At 38.0% G+C, this 19,354-nt stretch overlaps 1 protein-coding gene across 1 annotated transcript in view; it reads left to right on the top strand.

The window, feature by feature from the left end:
• The first annotated feature begins 2,224 nt into the window (after positions 1–2,224).
• LOC116503159 (A.superbus venom factor 1-like) overlaps positions 2,225–19,354 on the top strand; it is an 86,836-nt gene continuing 69,706 nt past the window's right edge. Inside the window, 17 exon segments of the mRNA XM_032209374.1 lie at positions 2,225–2,319; positions 3,402–3,594; positions 3,958–4,120; positions 4,904–4,974; positions 5,606–5,685; positions 6,244–6,326; positions 7,065–7,155; positions 10,913–11,015; positions 12,688–12,808; positions 13,671–13,786; positions 14,177–14,323; positions 15,363–15,572; positions 15,696–15,890; positions 16,128–16,289; positions 16,385–16,514; positions 17,874–17,948; positions 19,224–19,335. Coding sequence (XP_032065265.1) covers positions 2,249–2,319; positions 3,402–3,594; positions 3,958–4,120; positions 4,904–4,974; positions 5,606–5,685; positions 6,244–6,326; positions 7,065–7,155; positions 10,913–11,015; positions 12,688–12,808; positions 13,671–13,786; positions 14,177–14,323; positions 15,363–15,572; positions 15,696–15,890; positions 16,128–16,289; positions 16,385–16,514; positions 17,874–17,948; positions 19,224–19,335 — 2,123 coding nt within the window. The 5' untranslated portion in view covers positions 2,225–2,248.

Here is a 19,354-nt window from a genome sequence, read left to right as displayed (position 1 = left end):
CAATGTCTAGCATCAGTCATTAAAAGGGAATTACCAGAGGTCCAAGCCAGCTTCTCAGAGGGTTGTGGTACCCATGCCCATATTGCAAATCTGCTCTGGATCATGGAAAATATCTTGGGAATATCAAAAGTTCATGTCCATGTGTTTTATTGACTACAAGAAATCATTCAATTGTGTTGATCATGAGAAGGTATGGAGAACCCTACAAGACCTAGGAGTACTACTGGTAGCACATCGGGTCAAGTTGGTGCAATCACTGTACACAAATCAGGAAGCCAATGTGTGAACACCGTATCGAGACCCCAATTGGTTTAAGATAGAAAAATAAATGTAACAAGGTTGCATTCCCTCCCCTTTCTTTTTCAAATTGTGTGCTGAAATCATCACGAGGAAGCTAGATCTTGAAGAATAAAAAATTGGGGTAAAGATTGGAGGAAGAAATATCAACCATCTTTAATATGCTTCTGACAATCCAACTCTCCTTTCCAAAACCAAAGAAAGCATGTAACTTCTGATTTAAAAAAATCAAAGAAGAAAATAAAAATTTTGGTCCCTTCCTGAACATCAAAAAGACCAAGCTCATAACCACTGCAAGGAATAGAAACCTCAAAATAGAAATTAATGGTGAAGAGAAAGAATACATGGAAAAATTCGCTTTCCTAGTATCACAGACCGCTCAAAGCAGTGAATGCAGCCCAGAAATAAAACATTGGATTGCTCTGGGTCACATAGAAACAATAAACATGAACCAAATATGGAAAAGCTAAGATGTCAGCCTGGCAATGAAATGTAGGTTAGTCCACTCTGTTGTCTTCCTTGTAGCTTCCCATGCTTGGACCTCAAAAAAGCAAGAGAGGTAGAAAATCAACTCGCTTGGACTATGGTGCTGGAGAAGGCTCCTGCATATTCCTTAGACAGCAAAGGTAACCAACAAGCAAGTACTGTAGAACATCTCACCAGGCATGTCACTGCAAAGCAAAATCACAAAACCACATCTCACTTATTTTGGCCATGTTGCATGGAGGAATTTACTGGAGAAAGCAATTACGTTTTCAGAAAAGTTAGTGCTAAAAGGAAACCAGGCTGCCAAAGAACATGGTGGCCGGAAACCATCAAAGCTGACACCAACTAGAGCATAGAACAACATAGTACAAGAGTGGAAGATGTGGAGAGACCTGGCCTATAGAATTGCCAAGAGGTGGACACAAGAGATAGGATAACATTATTATCGTTCCTCCTTGTGTGGTGCCCTGCCAGAACACACAGCCAAGGTATTACTAGCCATAAAAAGGGTAAAACCATACTGTGTAGTTAAGTAGATTCCTTTATCGCTTGCTTATATTCATTCATTCATATGTTTTTTCACTTAGCATTGTCTACTTCATGAAACACTCCAGGCTCTTTATATCTAAACACAAATAATTTCTAACATATTCGAACATATGATTAGAATCACATCAACAATCATCATCAGAGTCCCATATCACCAGCTTCCCAAGTAGATCCCTTCCAAATATGTGTCATTTCCTGTTCCAAAAACCTGCGGAAACAACAGTAGCAATAGCAATAGCAATAGCAATAGCAATAGCAATAGCAATAGCAATAGCAATAGCAGTTAGACTTATATACTGCTTCATAGGGCTTTCAGCCCTAAGCAATTTACAGAGTCAGCATCTTGCCCCCAACAACAATCCGGGTCCTCATTTCACCCACCTCGGAAGGATGGAAGGCTGAGTCAACCCTGAGCGGGTGAGATTTGAACAGCCGAACTGTAGAACTGCAGTCAGCTGAAGTAGCCTGCAGTGCTGCATTTAACCACTGCGCCACCTCGTAGGCATACATATCAATTACTGTGATATGTTTAGGAACAGACTTTGGGGTAAGAAGTTGTACCCTCAAATTGGGCTACTTCAAAACCCCTTCCAAATATGTATGTGGGGGAGAGGGGCAAAGTACGTTTGTGAATCACAAAATAAAGGAATATTTGCAGATGTAATAGCAGAATATCAAAACCACATTGTATAAATACTGCTGTTTAGTCATTGCACTGAAATCCTGGTGAGACGACAAATAATCCAGTGTATGTTTTTGTTAATTTCCTCTGAAATGTCCTAGTTATTCAAGCTCCTCCCCACCCCATTTGTGTACTGATTAAACATTCAGCAACTGCAAAGGGGCTTGGCTTCAAAGCAGGCTCTCTGGATAAATACTGGAGTTGTCAGCACTTCTCTGGTCCTTCTGGACTGCCATGGAGGGGATGACGTTCTATCTGGTGGCTGCTCTATTGATTGCTTTTCCAGCATCTTCCCAGGGGGGTCTGTAAGTATCATAGATATTTGAAGTTTGAAGTTTGAAGTTTCATTTTATTTATATGCCGCCCTATTCCCTGAAAGGGACTCAGGGCGGCGAACAACTCCAACGGGAAGGGGAACATGCAAATACAAAATGGACATTTGAAATGACCAACAACCACGCCTGTTGAGAGGGGAAGGGAGCTCATCAACCCCAGGCCTTCCGACACAGCCAGGTCTTAACCTACCTCTGCTTCAGACGGTTAATGGCAACCATTTCCGCAAACCTCAGCAAACAAGAGTTCCTGTAGCACAGTAGAACTTTAAATACTGACTTTGGAGTCACCTGGTGGCCCATAGTGAGTGTCTTGCAATGGCTGAAGAAGGCATTTTATGCCCATGATTTGCTGTTGTTGTTGGATTACTCAAGACTGTCTGCATCCATTTTGGAAGATGCTCTTTGATTCTGAAAGCCAAACACCTATCAGTTCCGCCAATGTAATTGTCTCCACAATTACGAACAAATTGGTAAACTCAATAAGTTTTGGCGCTGATAGGTTGTGCTTCCTTAATTAGGGGCAGCGGTAGCAGTGGTGGGATTCAAATAATTTAACAACCGGTTCTCTGCCCTAATGACCAGCCGGGTAGGCGTGGCTTTGTGATCCCGTGACTGTGTGGGCATGGCCAACTCAACATAGGGTTACTGGAGAATTGCATGCAGGCTGGGGACTGCCTGAACTTGGATGAAGAGACAATTCTATTTTTCAAATCTTAGATTCAAGCTCTGTTCCTTCATAGAAAAGATGGTCCTTTACTCTGCAAAGGGGCACTGCATTGCTCATTATAATGTATTGATTGCATTACAATACCACGCAGGTTAGTCAGTCTCATTTTATAACTAAAAACCCCCAGGATCCCAAATATCCTTTAGGTGATATAAAGATACAATAGATGTATTCATTTTTCAACTTTATTTGAAAGCTTTCTGTGTCACATCTTTCACAATTTATTTCTTCACTTTTCTAAAAGAAAAGATCATGAAGAAACTTCACCAAATTGCACACTTTTCCTCAGCAGACTAAAAGGAGATTTTCTTTTCTCCTTCTGCAGCTACACCCTCATCACCCCTGGGGTTCTGCGAACAGATACAGACGAGCAAATTTTGGTGGAGGCACATGGAGACAATGCTCCGAAACAGCTTGACATCTTGGTTCAGGATTTTCCACGGATGCAGAAAACCTTGTTCCAAACCAGAGTAGAAATGAATCCAGCGGGAGGCATGCTTGTCACTCCAACTATAAAGGTGGGTGAATAGTAATGGTTGCAGTAGAATCAATTGTATCCTATGCACCTTAGTCAAACATGACTAGATTGTCAAATATTGAGAGAAATTGAGCATAAAATTCTAAGGAGGAAGGCAAAATGGAATTTTGGGATACATATGTATTTATTTTACAGTTTTTACTGCCACAATTGCTGAAAGATTATCTGCAGCATTTCACAGCAAACAACCAAAATATTTAGATCACAATTTGTTTTTGACTCAGTCGTGAAAATTTCTGGACCGATGTTTTAGTGTTGTTGTCTAGGGCTACGGAATGAGGCCTCAGGTGGCCCTTAGTGATGATTATGTTTGAAGCCTTTGCTCTCCTCATCTTCTCATCAGATTCCTGCAAAGGAACTCAAGAAGGACTCGAAGCAAATTCAGTATGTGGTTGTGCAAGTAACTGGTCTTCCATCGAAATTGGAAAGGGTGGTTCTCCTTTCTTACCAGAGTGGCTTTGTGTTCATCCAGACAGATAAAGGCATCTATACACCAGGCTCTGCAGGTAAACTCTTTTTCCGCCTCTCTTTCTCCACTCCCCTGGGGTTATGTGATGAATAATGCTATAAACAAAACCATACCTGGGATTTGTCATTTATTTGCGATATTTCTAGAGAGTGGGGGAAAGGGAAGAATGTATTCCTTGTGAGTATTGGCATTGGTGATATTGAGAAATCAAGCTTAGAAAGTTAAGAAAAGATTTAAGAAACACATTGATAGATGGTCCAGTGGAATGTAATCCCAAATTAGTGCAGGGGTATCAAACTTGACTTCATTGTGGGCTGCATCAAGATTGTGTTTGACCTCAGGGTGCTGGGTGGGCCTGGCCAGGGTAGGTGTAGCCAGTTCAATGTCACTCGTGTTGGAGACACCTGTGGTGACCCGAGTACTCTGCCAGCGAAAACGGGCTCCCAAGCTCAGTTGTTGGCTGAGAGCCCATTAGCCAAAGAAACTGAACTGAACTGAACCATACTGATTGGATAGAATAAAGGGGAACATTTAACTATGCTGTTTGCGCGCAAAATTGTTAATATTGGCTTTGCTACTTCTGTATCCATATTGGCTCAGTAAATTATACTCTTGGTAATAAAAATGTCCCGGGAGTCTTTATTTGCTGCATGAACCATGTGGGATGATTGACAGATACAAAACATCAGGCAATTTATGACAATACTTTTTTTTTTAGGATACAAGCACATGAATCAATTAATTTTTTTATTATGGTCACAGACCAGCACATATCTTCTGAGTACTATCACAAATTACAGTTGATCTCTTTTTTCCTTAGTGCGCTATCGTGTCTTTTCTGTGGATCACAACATGCACAGGATGGACAAAACTGTGATTGTCGAGTTTAAGGTGAGAATGGTGTCTGCAATCCTGTGTGATTAGTATAGGCCCCCTGAACAAGAAGTGGTTGTTGTTGATTCTTCTTTCCCATGTAATCAGGGCAACCACTTTATGAAGCTTTGGTTGGGCAACATTTTATATATGCATTTTTCCTAAATGGCTTAATTTTAAGCTCTGTGCTAAATATTAAGCTGTATCAATGATTCGAAAAGTTTCGATATGAAAGTGGAAAATAATGCCAAGGATGAATGTATGTATTTGTGTGTGTATATGGTGGGGATTGGATCTAGTTGTTTACTTCGTGTTTTGTTGCAGTTTTCATCTGCACAATTTATTTTATTTTATTTTTTGCTGAAAAGGGGCTTGGGGTGGCCAATGTTCTATTTTCAAAGCAAATGAGGCTGAATTATCTGTTCTGGCCTATCAGTTGATGTCATCTTGGTTAAAATTCAAATAATAGTCTTGCATCTTATAACCCAGTGTCCCATCTGCTGGGTTGCATTTGCTATCTGTATTGTGTTATCACATAAAAAAAAATCTAGTATTACAGCTGGAGTTGGATGTTATAGAATACATAGGAAATATTGTGCAACATTTTACATTTTTTCAACACATTCATACTTTATTTCCTTGTGCCCAGACTCCACAAGACATTGTCGTTAGTTCTAATCCAGTTGATCCAAAGTTCATCCGGCCTTACAATTTACCAGAGCTTGTCAGGTAATTTAACATTAATATTATCATAAGGCTACCTGTTTTGAAACCAAACTGAAACAGTGATACAGGAAACAAAAACATACAGCTATTAAAGACCAGTTAAAGAATAAGGCTGTATAGTATTTTCCCTTTTAGCCTACTTCCCTGATCTATTATTACTAAGGTAAGAAAAAAATCCAGGTTTGATCATTTTAATTTGTCCATTACATTTCTATTTCCTCTTGTTTTTTGAAGAGCCCAGATCAGCTGCAATGTTATTTTTATGGCAATTCTGTGAAATTGAGTGGACAAATAATAGAGACAATCTTATCACCACCACTTAAACTCAGGGAACAAATGGAAATTTGTTGCAGATGTAAGATTCACATTTCAACTCCCACATATTTGAATCTGAAGATTTATGAAACAGTCATTTTCTTCGTCCTTTATAATTATTCATCATAGGACAAGTAAACCTATTAATATCAGGAAGAAGCCTTGTATCCCTTATTCATAACGTTATTGTCATAAATCAATTATAAAGTCAAAAGAATGAAAAATAGTTTCATTTTCTTCCTATAGTTTGGGGACATGGAAGGTTGTGGCCAAATATGAGCATTCCCCAGAGGAGAGCTATACCACATATTTTGATGTCAGGGAATATGGTAAGAAGATTCATTTCTGTTCAACCAAGCCAATTCCTGATCCCGGGTTTCTTTCCCTTCCATGTTGTTTCTAAAAAGAATCTAGTTCTATCATTAGTAGAAGTTGGAAATTATGAGAACCAATTTGGTCTAGTGGTTAAGGTAGCAACTTAGAGAGCCGAGGTGGCGCAGTGGTTAGGGTGCAGTACTGCAGGCCGCTTCAGCTGACTGTTATCTGCAGTTCAGCGGTTCTAATCTCACCAGCTCAAGGTTGACTCAGCCTTCAATCCTTCCGAGGTGGGTGAAATGAGGACCCTGATTGTTGGGGGCAATATGCTGACTCTGTAAACCACTTAGAGAGGGCTGAAAGCCCTATGAAGCAGTATATAAGTCTAACTGCTATTGCTATTGCTAACCTAGAACTCTGGAAACTGTGAATACTAATCCCACCTTACCCATGAAAGCCAGCTTGGGTGATCTTGACCAGTCATTCTTTCTCAGTCCAATCTACCTCACATAGTTGTTGTGGGAGAAATAGAATGAGAAAGGTGTGTTGGATATGAGTTATCTGTACAAATAATAAAGGCAAGACACCAATAAATAAATAAAATAGGAGGAAGGAGTATTAGATAGGTTCACCACTTTGAGTTGCTTACAAAAATAAGAAAGGTGTGATATAAATAAATAATAAATAAAATATATTGAATAAAACCTGTCAGTGCTAGACTTCCAACTTTTCGTCTGTTTCTTTTTCTGTAGAGCTGCCAAGCTTTGAAGTTCGTCTGCAGCCCTCAGAGAAGTTTCTTTACGTTGACGGCAATGCAGATTTCCACCTGTCTATCACTGCAACGTATGCTTATTTACAACTATGAGTGGCTAAAGAGATTTATTTTGGCACTGGGTAACATCTGCATGAAAGTGGTTTTTCTTTGGGTCATAATATTCAGAAAAATAAGATTTGGAGACTAGTTCTGATTTGAGCATATTTAATTGAAATTTGTTTAACAAATACGTTCTTTATAAAATTGGAAAATAGACTTTACTTATGGTAGCTTTATTAGCCTGACTCAGGGGTGGGTTCCTACCGGTTCGGCCAAACCAGTAGTGGTTTGATGACCTAGGTGGCTGGAACCGGCAGCGAACCAGGCCGGCTACGTCCCCGATCCGGTTCTCCCGGCAGCGCTGTAGGCCCCACCATCTTGGTTTTTTTGCTTCTGCGCATGCACAGAGCAATTTTTATTGCACTGGTTGGCCACACCCTATTATTACTTCATTTTATGCGTAATATTCTAAATTTAAGTAAATTTAAATTAGTTTTTATTATACATTACATCACTCTGTATCCTTCCAATAGTAGTGCAATCTTATATCTCTTGCCATTTGTAGTATATGTGTTCTAATTGCTTTCTTGGTAGATCTTATATGGACTTTTCTTGGCAACTTGTTTTTCACTGCATATCTTGTAAAGATTCAAAACCCTCCATCTGTTCCTTCCATCAACTTCCCTTTGGTTATCACCGATGCTTCTGCCAAAATTTCTATCATTACTTCTGCCAAATTTTCTCCCTTTTCTCCTTCTATATTCTGGAATCTGAGGTAAAATTCTAATCTGTCGATTTCTCATTTCAATATTCCACTCTTGTCTTTTCCAACCACACTCAATCGGCTGTCAATATCACCAATTTTCTTATCTCTTTGTTCATCTTTTTTTTCAATTTTTTTAACTTTGTCTTCGTATTTCATCATCATTTGGTAAATATTCTAAATGTTTCCATCTATTTTTTCTGTTCTTTGTTCAATATTTTCCAATCTCTTTTCAATGCTCTCTGTTCTTGTATTTTTTTAATTTCTTGCATAATCATTTGCAATGTCACTTCCTTTTCTTTTTCATGTTGCGCCGTTCCTCCAGTTAGTAAACACTGCCACTATAGAATCCAAAGCTTTTTTATTAAATTCCAAACAAATTCACTGCAATCTTCTCTCTTTCAAGTCAAGGCTTTCTTTTCATTTCAATGCAGCTACTGATAGTACCCCAGAGGAGCACCTGTATAAACAATCCGTGCTCTTCCCACTATCATTTTCAATAAACAAACTCATAAACCTTGAAATGTAGATCAAATGTTCAAAGAAAAAAAGAAAAACAATGTTTCCAAGCCTCCAAGCCTCTAAGTGGCAGTGTTACTTCTTTTCCTCTACTTTTACTCCCCTCTTAATATTCCAAACTTAAGGAGAAAAAGAGAAGTTCTTAGGAAAAAATGCAATAGAGTGTTGAAAAAAGAAAAAGAGTCTTAATCAATAAGTATTAAAAAAAGAAAAATAGAAGAAGAAAAAAATGGTCCAGTTTAAAAAGTAAGAAGCATTTGTAAAAATTCCATGAATAAAAAAATTACAGAAAAATAACACACTAAGTTTGACTCAGGCTTAATCTTGCCGCTTAACCTCTTCTGTCTTCAATTTTAACTTTACTTTTAATCTTTTTGGGTGTTCTCTAATAATAAATTTTATCTCACCAATTCGACACACTTTCTCTCCCGCTTTCCTTCCGTTTTGGAGCTGTCACAACTTTCAGCAGCTTTTATGGCTGCTTCTCTGTGGCCGGAAAAAAGGGCTTCTCCTGGATCTCCCAGGGAGTTTGCGATGTCCTTGGGATCAGCAGGATGTGCCCTTCTCTATCACTGTCTCTACGGGATGGTTTAGGTCCAGCGGCAGAGATATTGACAGCGATCTTGGAGCTTCAAGATCGCACATCGTACCATCTCAACGTCATCCCCGCCTCTCCTCCTCTTTTTCTATCCTTACCTTCCAGCTTTCCCCACCCAAGTCTCCCCTTCCTCTTCTTGCCCTTTCTCCCCCTCCCGATTTGCAATTGGGTTGGCATGCTTTCTTATGGTATGGGAAAAATAAGATCCATGGTTACTTTCAAAGACATTATATAAGAAATGCTTTGTTATTAGTATGGGAGAAAATTAGAGAACAACATTATCTGAAGATACCAGTTTGCCTTTTGATGATGGAAGCACTTATACATCCAAATATCATTAATATGAGAAATATTGTTAGATACGAAGATATTTCGTCTGAGAAGGGGGAGCTCAAAACTAAACAAGAATTGAAAAAACAAGGGATTGATATGGTTTGGTATACACAACTGCAAATACAATCTAAATATGAAAAAGATGCTAAAATATATGGCTTTTATAAGGAACTGACAGAACTGGATAAGATACTAACAGGAACAGAAGAGAGAGTGATAAAAAAACCTGTATAGCTACCTATTGTATATTAAATTAGAAGAAGAACAAGTAAAAGAAACAATGATAGGATGGGCAAAAACTTTGGTTATATGATAGAGTTAGACAAATGGCAGAAACTATGGGACAGAAATTATAAATTAACAATGTCAACTGCATTCAAGGAGAATTTGTATAAGATGCTTGATAGATGGCACTTTCCACTGGAAAGATTAGCAAGGATGGTTAAAGATAAATCAGCCAAATGTTGGAAATGTCATCAGATACCAGGATCTTACTATCATATGTGGTAGACATATGTAGAAGGTAAAAAATATTGGACAAAATCTGTATGTGGTTGGAAAAGATGATACAACAATATATTGATTTTAAACAGAATTATTCTTGTTTGGGATTTTACTAGAAACGTATAGTAAAGAAAACGTATATTTATTCATGTAATAACTGCAGCTAGAATTGTATTTGCACAAAATTGGAAAAAGTAAAGAGATCCCTACGGATGAGAACGTGATTACAAAAATATTAGAATGTGCAGAAATGAATATATTAACACTTGTAATTAAAGTAAAGGAAGAATTTGACTATTATAGTATATAGGAGTTATTTTATCAACGGTTAGAAAATAAATATGAAAATTAGAAATGAAAGCAGAGGAGTGAAATAGGGAAACTGTATTAATAAAGTTAAACAAGTAAAGAAGGGGATTATTATAATAGTATGTTATGTGTTAGTATCAATTTAAGAATAGATAAGATAATGGACATGGGTGTAATTTTAATTGTTATTGCACAAAATGTTTGTACCCAGATGATAGAGTTTAATGAAAGATGGAATGTTTGTATTAAAATAAAATAAAGAACTTATATAAAAAAAGAAATAGGTTAGCAACCTCACTAATGTCTGTGGAGATTCTCAATCATCCAGGTCATAGTTGTCTCAAAGGTGATTTTTTTCTTCAAAAGGCAACTGTTTTTTTTCCTTGAGGAAGAAGAAGTAAACATTTCACTTCTCATCCAAGAAGCTTCCTCAGTTCTGAGGCGTTCAGGACAGATAAGTACCGACAGTTGAGACTGGATGGAGGGGGGAGGGGAGGATAGGTTCTGATAGGTTGGTGGTGAGGGGGGAAATGGAAGGATTGCAATTTTTGTTTTGCAATTGTATTGTATTGTAAGCTTCATGGATGACAAGTGAAATGTTTTCTTCTTCTTCTTCAAGGAAAAAACAGTCCACTTGCCTTTTGAAGAAAAGAGCATCTTTGAGACACCATCACTGATGCACCCCTCTTGTGTTCAGAGAAGATCTGTGGGGAAAGCAAAGATGTATAATTGGGCCTTTACTTTCATCGTGTCATTACAGGTACTTGTATGGAAAGAAAGTCGAAGGTGTTGCCTTTGTCCTCTTTGGAGTGAAAATAGATGGTCACAAAAAGAACATTCCAGACTCACTCACAAGAATTGAGGTAAAATGTAACAGAGGTGTTTGCATATGTAGAAGTTTGCTTGTGGGTTTGTGTGTCAGATCTACTAGAACATTTTCACTAGAAGGCTAAGCTACCATTATTGAGGTTGGCTATAATAACAGAATTTGCAAGCCTGGTTGTGCTATAATTCCCTCTCCTTCAAATAATTCAGTGAATGAGGGAGTGTCTGCTTCAGTCTCTTCTGAGAAATCAGCTCTCCACAAATGAACTGGCGAATGTGTGGAAAAGCCTGAAAATATCACTGGTTTCGAGTCTTTACATGATATGCAATGAAAAACAAGTTGCCAAGAAAAGTCCATATAAGATCTACCAAGAAATTAGGTTTAAAGTCTACATGTTTCCCTATTATGTATTTTTGCCTAATTTCTTTTGTGTTAGCACAAAGCCACCACATATGATAAAACATGGCCGTCTTTTGATTACATTTCCAACATTTGTTAGACATATTTTTAAACATTTTAGCTAACCTTGCAGGTGCTAAATGCCATCTATAAAACATTTTATATACATTTTCTTTATAAGAAGTTCCCATTGTTAAACTATAGTTCCATTCCCATAATGTTTGCCATTTCTCTAATTCTATGTTATAGCCAACATTTTCCCCCATTGTACCATTGTGTCTTTTATTTGTTCATCCTCCATTTTTAAATTTAGCAAAAAGTTATATACCTTAATTAATTTTTCCTCAGTGTTCAATAGTGTCTTATCAAATGGTATTTGTCCTTTATAAAAGCCATACTTTTTCATATCTATGTCATATCTAGATTATATTTGCAATTGAGGCCACCATGATAATCTAATGACCTGTTCTTCAAGCTCTTGCTTCGATTTTAATTTCCCTTCAGTGTCTTAAATGTCTTTATAACTCACGATTTTTTAAACATCGCCACATTTGGATACATAAAGGCTTCTATCATAGAGAGCCATTCTGGAATTTTAGGCTTTATATTTTCCCATATCAATATTAGTGAATTTCGTATATAGTGATTTTGAAAATATCTATGAATTTTATTTTTCTCATACCATAGGAAGGCATGCCATCCTAATTGTAAATCATGTTCTTCTAAATATAAGAGTCTCTTGTGTCTGAGATTTATCCATTTTTTAAATCACGTTATCACACATGCTTGGTAATGCAAAAAACAATCTGGAAGTCGAAACCCTCCCTTTTCTTTAGATTCTTGTAGCATTTTCAATTTTAGATTCTTGTAGCATTTTCCATTTTCAACTTTTTTTCCTTGACAAATAAATGTCAACATCAATCTGTTCAAATCATCAAATAATTTCTTTACAATTTTTATAGGTACTGTTTGAAACAGGCAAAGCAGTTTTGGTAGGATATTCATTTTTATCGTGACAATCCTTCCTAACATTGGCAAATGTAAATGTTTCCATTTTTCCAAAGTTAATTTTATTTGCTTAAAGTAAGTTTTATATAATTGTCTTCTATTGTTGCACATCTTGCTAAGTATATTCCCAAATATTTAACTTTCTTAACTATTTGAAAGTCCACTTTTTCTGCTAGATTTTGTTTTTGTGTAAGGTTTTTAATTAGAGCTTTAGTTTTTTCTCTGTTTATTTTCAGTTCTGCTACCTCTCCAAATAAAGAATTCTATTCTATTATTTTTCCTTATTTTTCATTTATTTTCAGATTATTGATGGAGATGGGGAAGCAACACTAGAAAGGCGCATACTACGTTCTCGATTTCAAGATCTCAATCAGCTTGTTGGGCATACTCTGTATGCATCTGTAACAGTGATAACAGACTCAGGTGAGCAGTGGTGGGAGAAGGGTATGTTGTTTCTTTGAATACAAACATATTACACTTTAAAAAAGTAACAGACTACCATTTCAAATACCAGGGATTGAAAACAACTAAATAAAAGAAAACAAACCATCGCCAGAATACATTCAACTTGGCTTTTAAATCCTCCCCTTTCACAATGATTATTCACCTTTATCCCACAAAAATCCACAATATTATTGTGGATAAATGTCTCTTAATTGACTCTAATTGTTTAGTAATCAAAACTTTCCAAATTAGATTAAAAGGGATGTTCTATCTAAAATGTTGCCCTGTATGAACTGTATCTATTAGTTTTTTCAATTAAAATTGTTTCTAATTATTTGAAGTGTTAGGCCTAAATTTGGAATATTAATGTCCTTCTCTTCCTGGGCTATACATGTGCTTCCTGAAACCAGTATCAATCTGATATTGTCTTTGTTTCTAATACTTTCATTGTCTTCTGAAACACCAATAAAACACTTGTGAAATTGGCATAACAGATCTTATTCATTTCTATCCCAATCCACATCTTCTGAAGTTTTAATATGCCAATTTTCTATTTATAAATGATCATTTGCCACATTATTTCCCCTAATTTCTTAAGACCATTTTCATGACAGGATAATAAAACTTACAACCAGCACATAATATGATGCAACATTGTTTTCTAGGAAAAAAAAGGGGGTATGAAGAGAGAAAACATTGAGAGAGAACTTGCAAACCGTGAAAGTACTGGGTTTATTAGGTTTGAAACTAATAGTGCTTCAAAATCTTTGCATGACGTTTGTCTTGAATTTTTCTTTTTTATTAACTATTTTAAGTTGCATTGCATCTTTTTGTTTTGCAGGCAGTGATATGGTAGTGACTGAGCAAAGCGGCATTCACATCGTGACATCTCCCTATCAGATCTCCTTCAGAAAAACCCCCAAATATTTCAAGCCAGGAATGCCGTATGAACTGATGGTAATAGAAATTGAAGTCTCCTGTTTTGTCAAAGAACCACCTTAGCAATATCTTCCTCCACTTTATTGGGCTTCTGAAGAGCTGTCTAGACTTGGTTGTTCGAGATGCATGTGAAGGCTTCAGCTTTCCTCGGGGTTGACTCTGCCTCTGTAAATTGATTGATTGATTGGTATTTGCACATTGGATGTTTTGCTGTAATATGTCCGCATAGAACCTACAGTATAAATTATAAAAAAGCTTTAGTAAATCAATTTCTAAGTGGCCTGGAGTCACTGAGTCACCTGGGCAGCCATATAAATCTTTTAAATAAATAATAGCTGAATAAGCTGATTTAGATTCAGAGGAAGCTGCCATGTTCCATGCTGAATCACCTCTTCTGGATTGTTTTAGGTGCTTGTTACCAACCCCGATGGCTCACCAGCTGCTAATGTACCAGTGATATCAGAGGAAATTCGTTCTGAGGGAACCACTTTGAGCGATGGGACTGCTAAATTCATCCTGAACACACAAGGGAACATTCAAAGCCTACCGATCACTGTAAGTCACTCTGACATTCTGTTCAATCCCACTCAGTGTGCTGATGAGAGAGGGAATGTCGTGAGGAGGGAGATTCCCAGGAGGGAGAGGGAGGGGGCATTGCAGAGGAGTAAGTGACAACTCAGTCCGGATGCTTTGTGTGAGAGAAATAGGGTGAAGACAGCCCCTCCCTAATAGTTCTCGGAGTATATTGTAGATACAGATAGAAGACTCCTCGGTCTGACAAGATTTTGTCTATAGGTTGGAAAGCAATAGAGAACTCAACTTGGGAAAAGTGTTCTTCTTGGTTTTGGGCCTGACATCTATGTTGGTACATGGGCCCATCACAGTCTGGTGTGCAAATTGTGCACCACCCGATGGAATGACCCGAAGAGAAGATTGTCAGTGACATAAACTCACCCGCTTTGCCCCTACACAGTCAGACTCTGAGAGCAGAGACAGTCCTAGCATTGTGGAATTCTGCCCAATGGCACCTTGGATGCCAGCAGCAGCTCTGCTGTGGCTCAAGAGGGAACAAGAGGTGAAATATGTTGGCTGTGCTGCAAACTCTGTTTTTATGCACTTTTGCAGGACAATCCACACAACTATGACAAGCAAAGAAAGAAATATATTCTGTGAAGCCCCTATGCACATTGTGTCACCGGAGAGTCATCTTAGCTAGGAATGGAGACATTATGTATGTCTGTTAGAGCAAGGGAGATCTTGTTCTTTGTAGCCAGTTCATCAGCCTATCTGACCCTCAGGCTGCAACTCACTTTGCAATTGTTTTATTCAATAGCTATGCCCACTCCCCAAATCCCAATTACAATATAGAATTTGCTACACTCATAGTAACACAGAGCTCTTTTTATCCTAACGATGCAGATCAAATAACAGGATCTCAGATACTTTTTAATGAAAACAGGATGCTAGCCAGGTCCATTCTAGCCATTACTGTATTCTTTCAGCAGTCTGCATGTGGACATCACTCAATTCCAGCCTTAAAAGGAGTCACAGTTGCTTCCTAATTAGGTTACTGCTTCATATTTACCCTGTCTAGGTTAGAACCAACCATGGAGACCTCCCAAGAGAACGCCAGGCAACCAGGTCCATGACAGCCACAGCCTACCAAACGCAGGGAGGATCTGGAAACTACCTTCATGTAGCCATTCCATGTACAGAGATTAAGCCCGGAGATAACTTACATGTCAATTTCAATGTGAGGGGCAATGCAAATTCATTGAACCAGATCAAGTATTTCACATACCTTGTAAGTATTATAGACCTGGAGGAAATCCAAGGGCTGTATTTCAATTCATATTGCAGTCTTGAAGCCACTGGCTTCATCTACCATTTCTAACCATTCCATTAACCAGTATTTCTTCACCCTCAGATATTGACCAAAGGGAAGATTTTCAAGGTTGGCAGGCAACCCAAGGGAGATGGGCAGAATCTGGTAACCATGACTCTGCGTATCACGCCAGATCTCATCCCTTCCTTCCGGTTTGTGGCTTACTACCTCGTGGGAAACAGTGAAATTGTGGCTGACTCTGTCTGGGTGGACGTGAAGGATACCTGCATGGGAACGGTAAGTCGGCCTTCCCAGTAGCTTTCTTAGCAGTCATGGGAAACACCTTATTATAGCTGCATCAGAACTGCACCAGAATTGGAGCATAAATCAGATGTGCTTATTTTAAAGCATTTAAATTGTATTTTCCCAAAACATTTATTTCAATTCAGACAGAGAAAGTCAACTATTTTCCCTTGAATTGGCATTTTTCCTGTCTGTTAGATATTTGAGCTGTTCTTTGCTTTGTGTAAACAGTTGGTTGTGAAAGGAGCATCTTCCAGAGACAATCAAATAAAAAAGCCAGGAGAAGCAGTGAATATCAAATTGGAAGGGGATCCAGGTGCTCGTGTCGGTCTTGTGGCTGTGGACAAAGCAGTATATGTTCTCAATGATAAATATAAGATTAGCCAAACTAAGGTAAGGCCAGAAACTTCTTAAGCTACAAACAGCTTTCAAAGGTTTTCCGACTTATAGTACAGAAGAGGAACATTTTTTTCTTTGATGTGCACTAGATATGGGACACAATAGAAAAGAGTGACTTTGGCTGTACAGCTGGCAGCGGCCAGAACAATCTGGGTGTCTTTGAAGATGCTGGACTGACTCTGACAACTAGCAGTAATCTCAACACCAAACAAAGATCAGGTATTTTGGGGGTGGGTGTTAAAGTCTGGGAGATGACAGAGGTTCTCCAATCCATCTAGAAGCCAAGAGAAGAGCATTTGCTCCATCAAATACTACTAGCATCATATGGGAATCAATTCACAAGTCCTAAAGCAAATAGTTAAGGCTCACTGCAGAGTCACTTGGTTGAGATGGGCAGTTTAGAAAAAAAAGAAAGAAAGAAGGAAGGAAAGAAAGGAAAGAAAGGAAAGAAAGAAAAGAAAGAAAGAAAGAAAGGAAAGAAAAGAAAGAAAAGAAAGAAAAGAAAGGAAAGAAAGAAAAGAAAGGAAAGAAAAGAAAGAAAAGAAAGAAAAGAAAGAAAAGAAAGAAAAGAAAGAAAAGAAAGAAAAGAAAGAAAAGAAAGAAAACATGTAGTAGAAGAAACTCCAGTAGAAAAAAATATTCACTCATATCTATGCATTTCAGAAAGGAGGAAAAATGATGAGTCATACATAACCTTATTATATATATGATATAACCATAATCATTCATAATTAATAACTCTCATGTTACTTCTCCACTTACTGTGTTCAAGAAGGAATTATTGTATTATGGTAATAAAAGAAAAATGTCAGTTCGGTTGCCGTAGAAATCTTGGCCAGGCTTACTGTGAACTTCAAGGTTGCCTTTTTCATCTGCCAATTAGCACACATTCCTTTAATGCTTCTCTTTTGCTAAAATGTCCCATTCCGCTAAGGATTTGTTTTCCTGGCACCTGAAAAGTATGTTTCAGCATCTCAAGCACAGAATATTGGCCATTGGGGTCTTGAACTGCATGCAATGGTTCCAACATCATTCTATCAAATGATTACTCAAATTACAGGCAAATTCCAGATCGCTGTTTCTAAGGGTGGCTCTAGAGGAGAGAGTTATAGTGCAGGCATCCTACTTTATTCTTATGGTTTTAGGAGGGTCCACTCTAATCCTGCACTGGTATTTTCCTGCTTTTTCCTATCATTTTATTTCAAGGGTGGGGGGAGACTTCAGCCAAACATGAAAAAGCTGGAGATGCTCTTTGGCCTCCAACTGTGAGCCCTTCAACTCAGACCCAATGAAGAGTTGAGCTATGCTTTCTTCCTCACTGCAGCTTCCCAGCACTAAAGTGAACTTTCTATGAGCTGCTTTGGGTCTATTAGATATAGATCTAATTAACACACGACTAAGGCTTCAGACTGCATTCCCGAATCTATTTCAAATGGGAGAAAGTCCCATAGAAGGCATACCCTTACTTCCTCACTGTAATCCAATTGTAAAATCAATCTTCACAGGGATTAGCGCTGAAAGTTATCTTCTTACTTTAAAGAATAATTGTTTCTGCCTCTTCTCCCCTGCCTCGTTCAGATGCAAAGTGTCCTCAGCCTGCCAATCGGAGGTGTCGCAGCTCTGTTTCCCTGCTTGACAGCAAGGCAAGCAAAGGTATGTGACAAATAATGAAGTTTCTGTTTACTCTGAGGTAAAAGAATAAAACTGCAGTCCATTTGCATTTATTGACTCAATCAAAACTCAGTGCCTCTGTGAAAGGTAAGGATGACTACTGCGTTTGTGGTGCAATCAGAACATTGCGTGTGTTGAAGTTGTTTTAACACGAACCAAAGATGCCTTTTAAAAAACAAGTTTACATCCTATTCTTATGCGTGCCAGTGCTGTGTGTGGGGTCATTTAAGGTGGTTCTGACAAGTGTCGTCGGCATCTTCATATCCGGTCACATGGGCGGCAAGCCACTCCCATCCGGTCACATGGGTGGCAAGCCACTCCCACAAAGGAGGCCACACCCACAGAGTAGGTTCCAACAATTTTTGAAACCCACCACTGAGCTAAAGCAACTTTTGGTAAGGTCTCAGCGTTTGAAGAAAGCTTTTGGTGAGAAATGATTTTGAGGGCTTGTTGAGTGAAAGTGGTGGCAATATAGATCTATCTTTGGTGGTAGTTTAATGGTAGACTGCTTCAATTTTATTCTAGTTGGAACAACGAACTATAAATTAAAACCTTGATTTAAAAAAAAAGGTTTGAAAATGATTATTTTTTAAAAGCTGAGGTAAAAAAAGGAGAAGATGGCAACCATAGTAGGGTGGTTGAAACTTTGCCTTTTTTCTATGTGGAAATGTGCGTGAACACTCCTGAAGAAAAGGGGAGAAATAAGCATTGTGTCAATATTGTTATAGACTTACACTTTGAGGTAGCTACAAGATTGGGTGAGGATTAGAAACACATATGACCTTGATCTTCCTTTCCTTGATAGATAATTGTTTTTCTAGTTTTGGTTTTCTCTGTCTGACTGAAAATGAAATTATTTCTTAATTTCATTTAATGTGTACGTGTTACTCTAATAGAGAATGTAAAATAAGGATGGAAGAAATAGGTGGCTACAGAAACAACGATTAATTCTCATCATGTCCTTGCTACTACACCTAATACTGCATGTGATGGAAGCAGTCCCTGTTGCCCTGCAGAGAGCCTCATTCTGAATAGCTTGAGTTTTGAAGAAGGAAACGTTGCACCATTGGGCCAGTTTGCATATCCAGAACTTTCTGGTAGAATAGCAAGCAAGGGAAAGTATACTTTGATTGACCAAAATACAGAAATACCTACTATTTTGCTATTTTTGAAAATAACAATCTAGTTAACTGTGGCTTATTTAATAAAATATTGTTAAAAACAGTATCTTATACCAACTTGCTTTCTGTTTTCCAGGTGATTTTGAAGATGAATTCTTTGGCGATGACAACATCATCTCAAGGTCTGATTTTCCCGAGAGTTGGTTGTGGCTAACGGAGAACCTGAATGCACCACCTAACAGTCAAGGGTATTGGAGTTCTTCTGTT

Source organism: Thamnophis elegans, chromosome 2, assembly GCF_009769535.1.
Source record: "Thamnophis elegans isolate rThaEle1 chromosome 2, rThaEle1.pri, whole genome shotgun sequence".
Taxonomy (NCBI): domain Eukaryota; kingdom Metazoa; phylum Chordata; class Lepidosauria; order Squamata; family Colubridae; genus Thamnophis; species Thamnophis elegans.
Note: the sequence above shows the minus strand (reverse complement) of the source record. Positions and strands in the feature narration are given on the sequence as shown.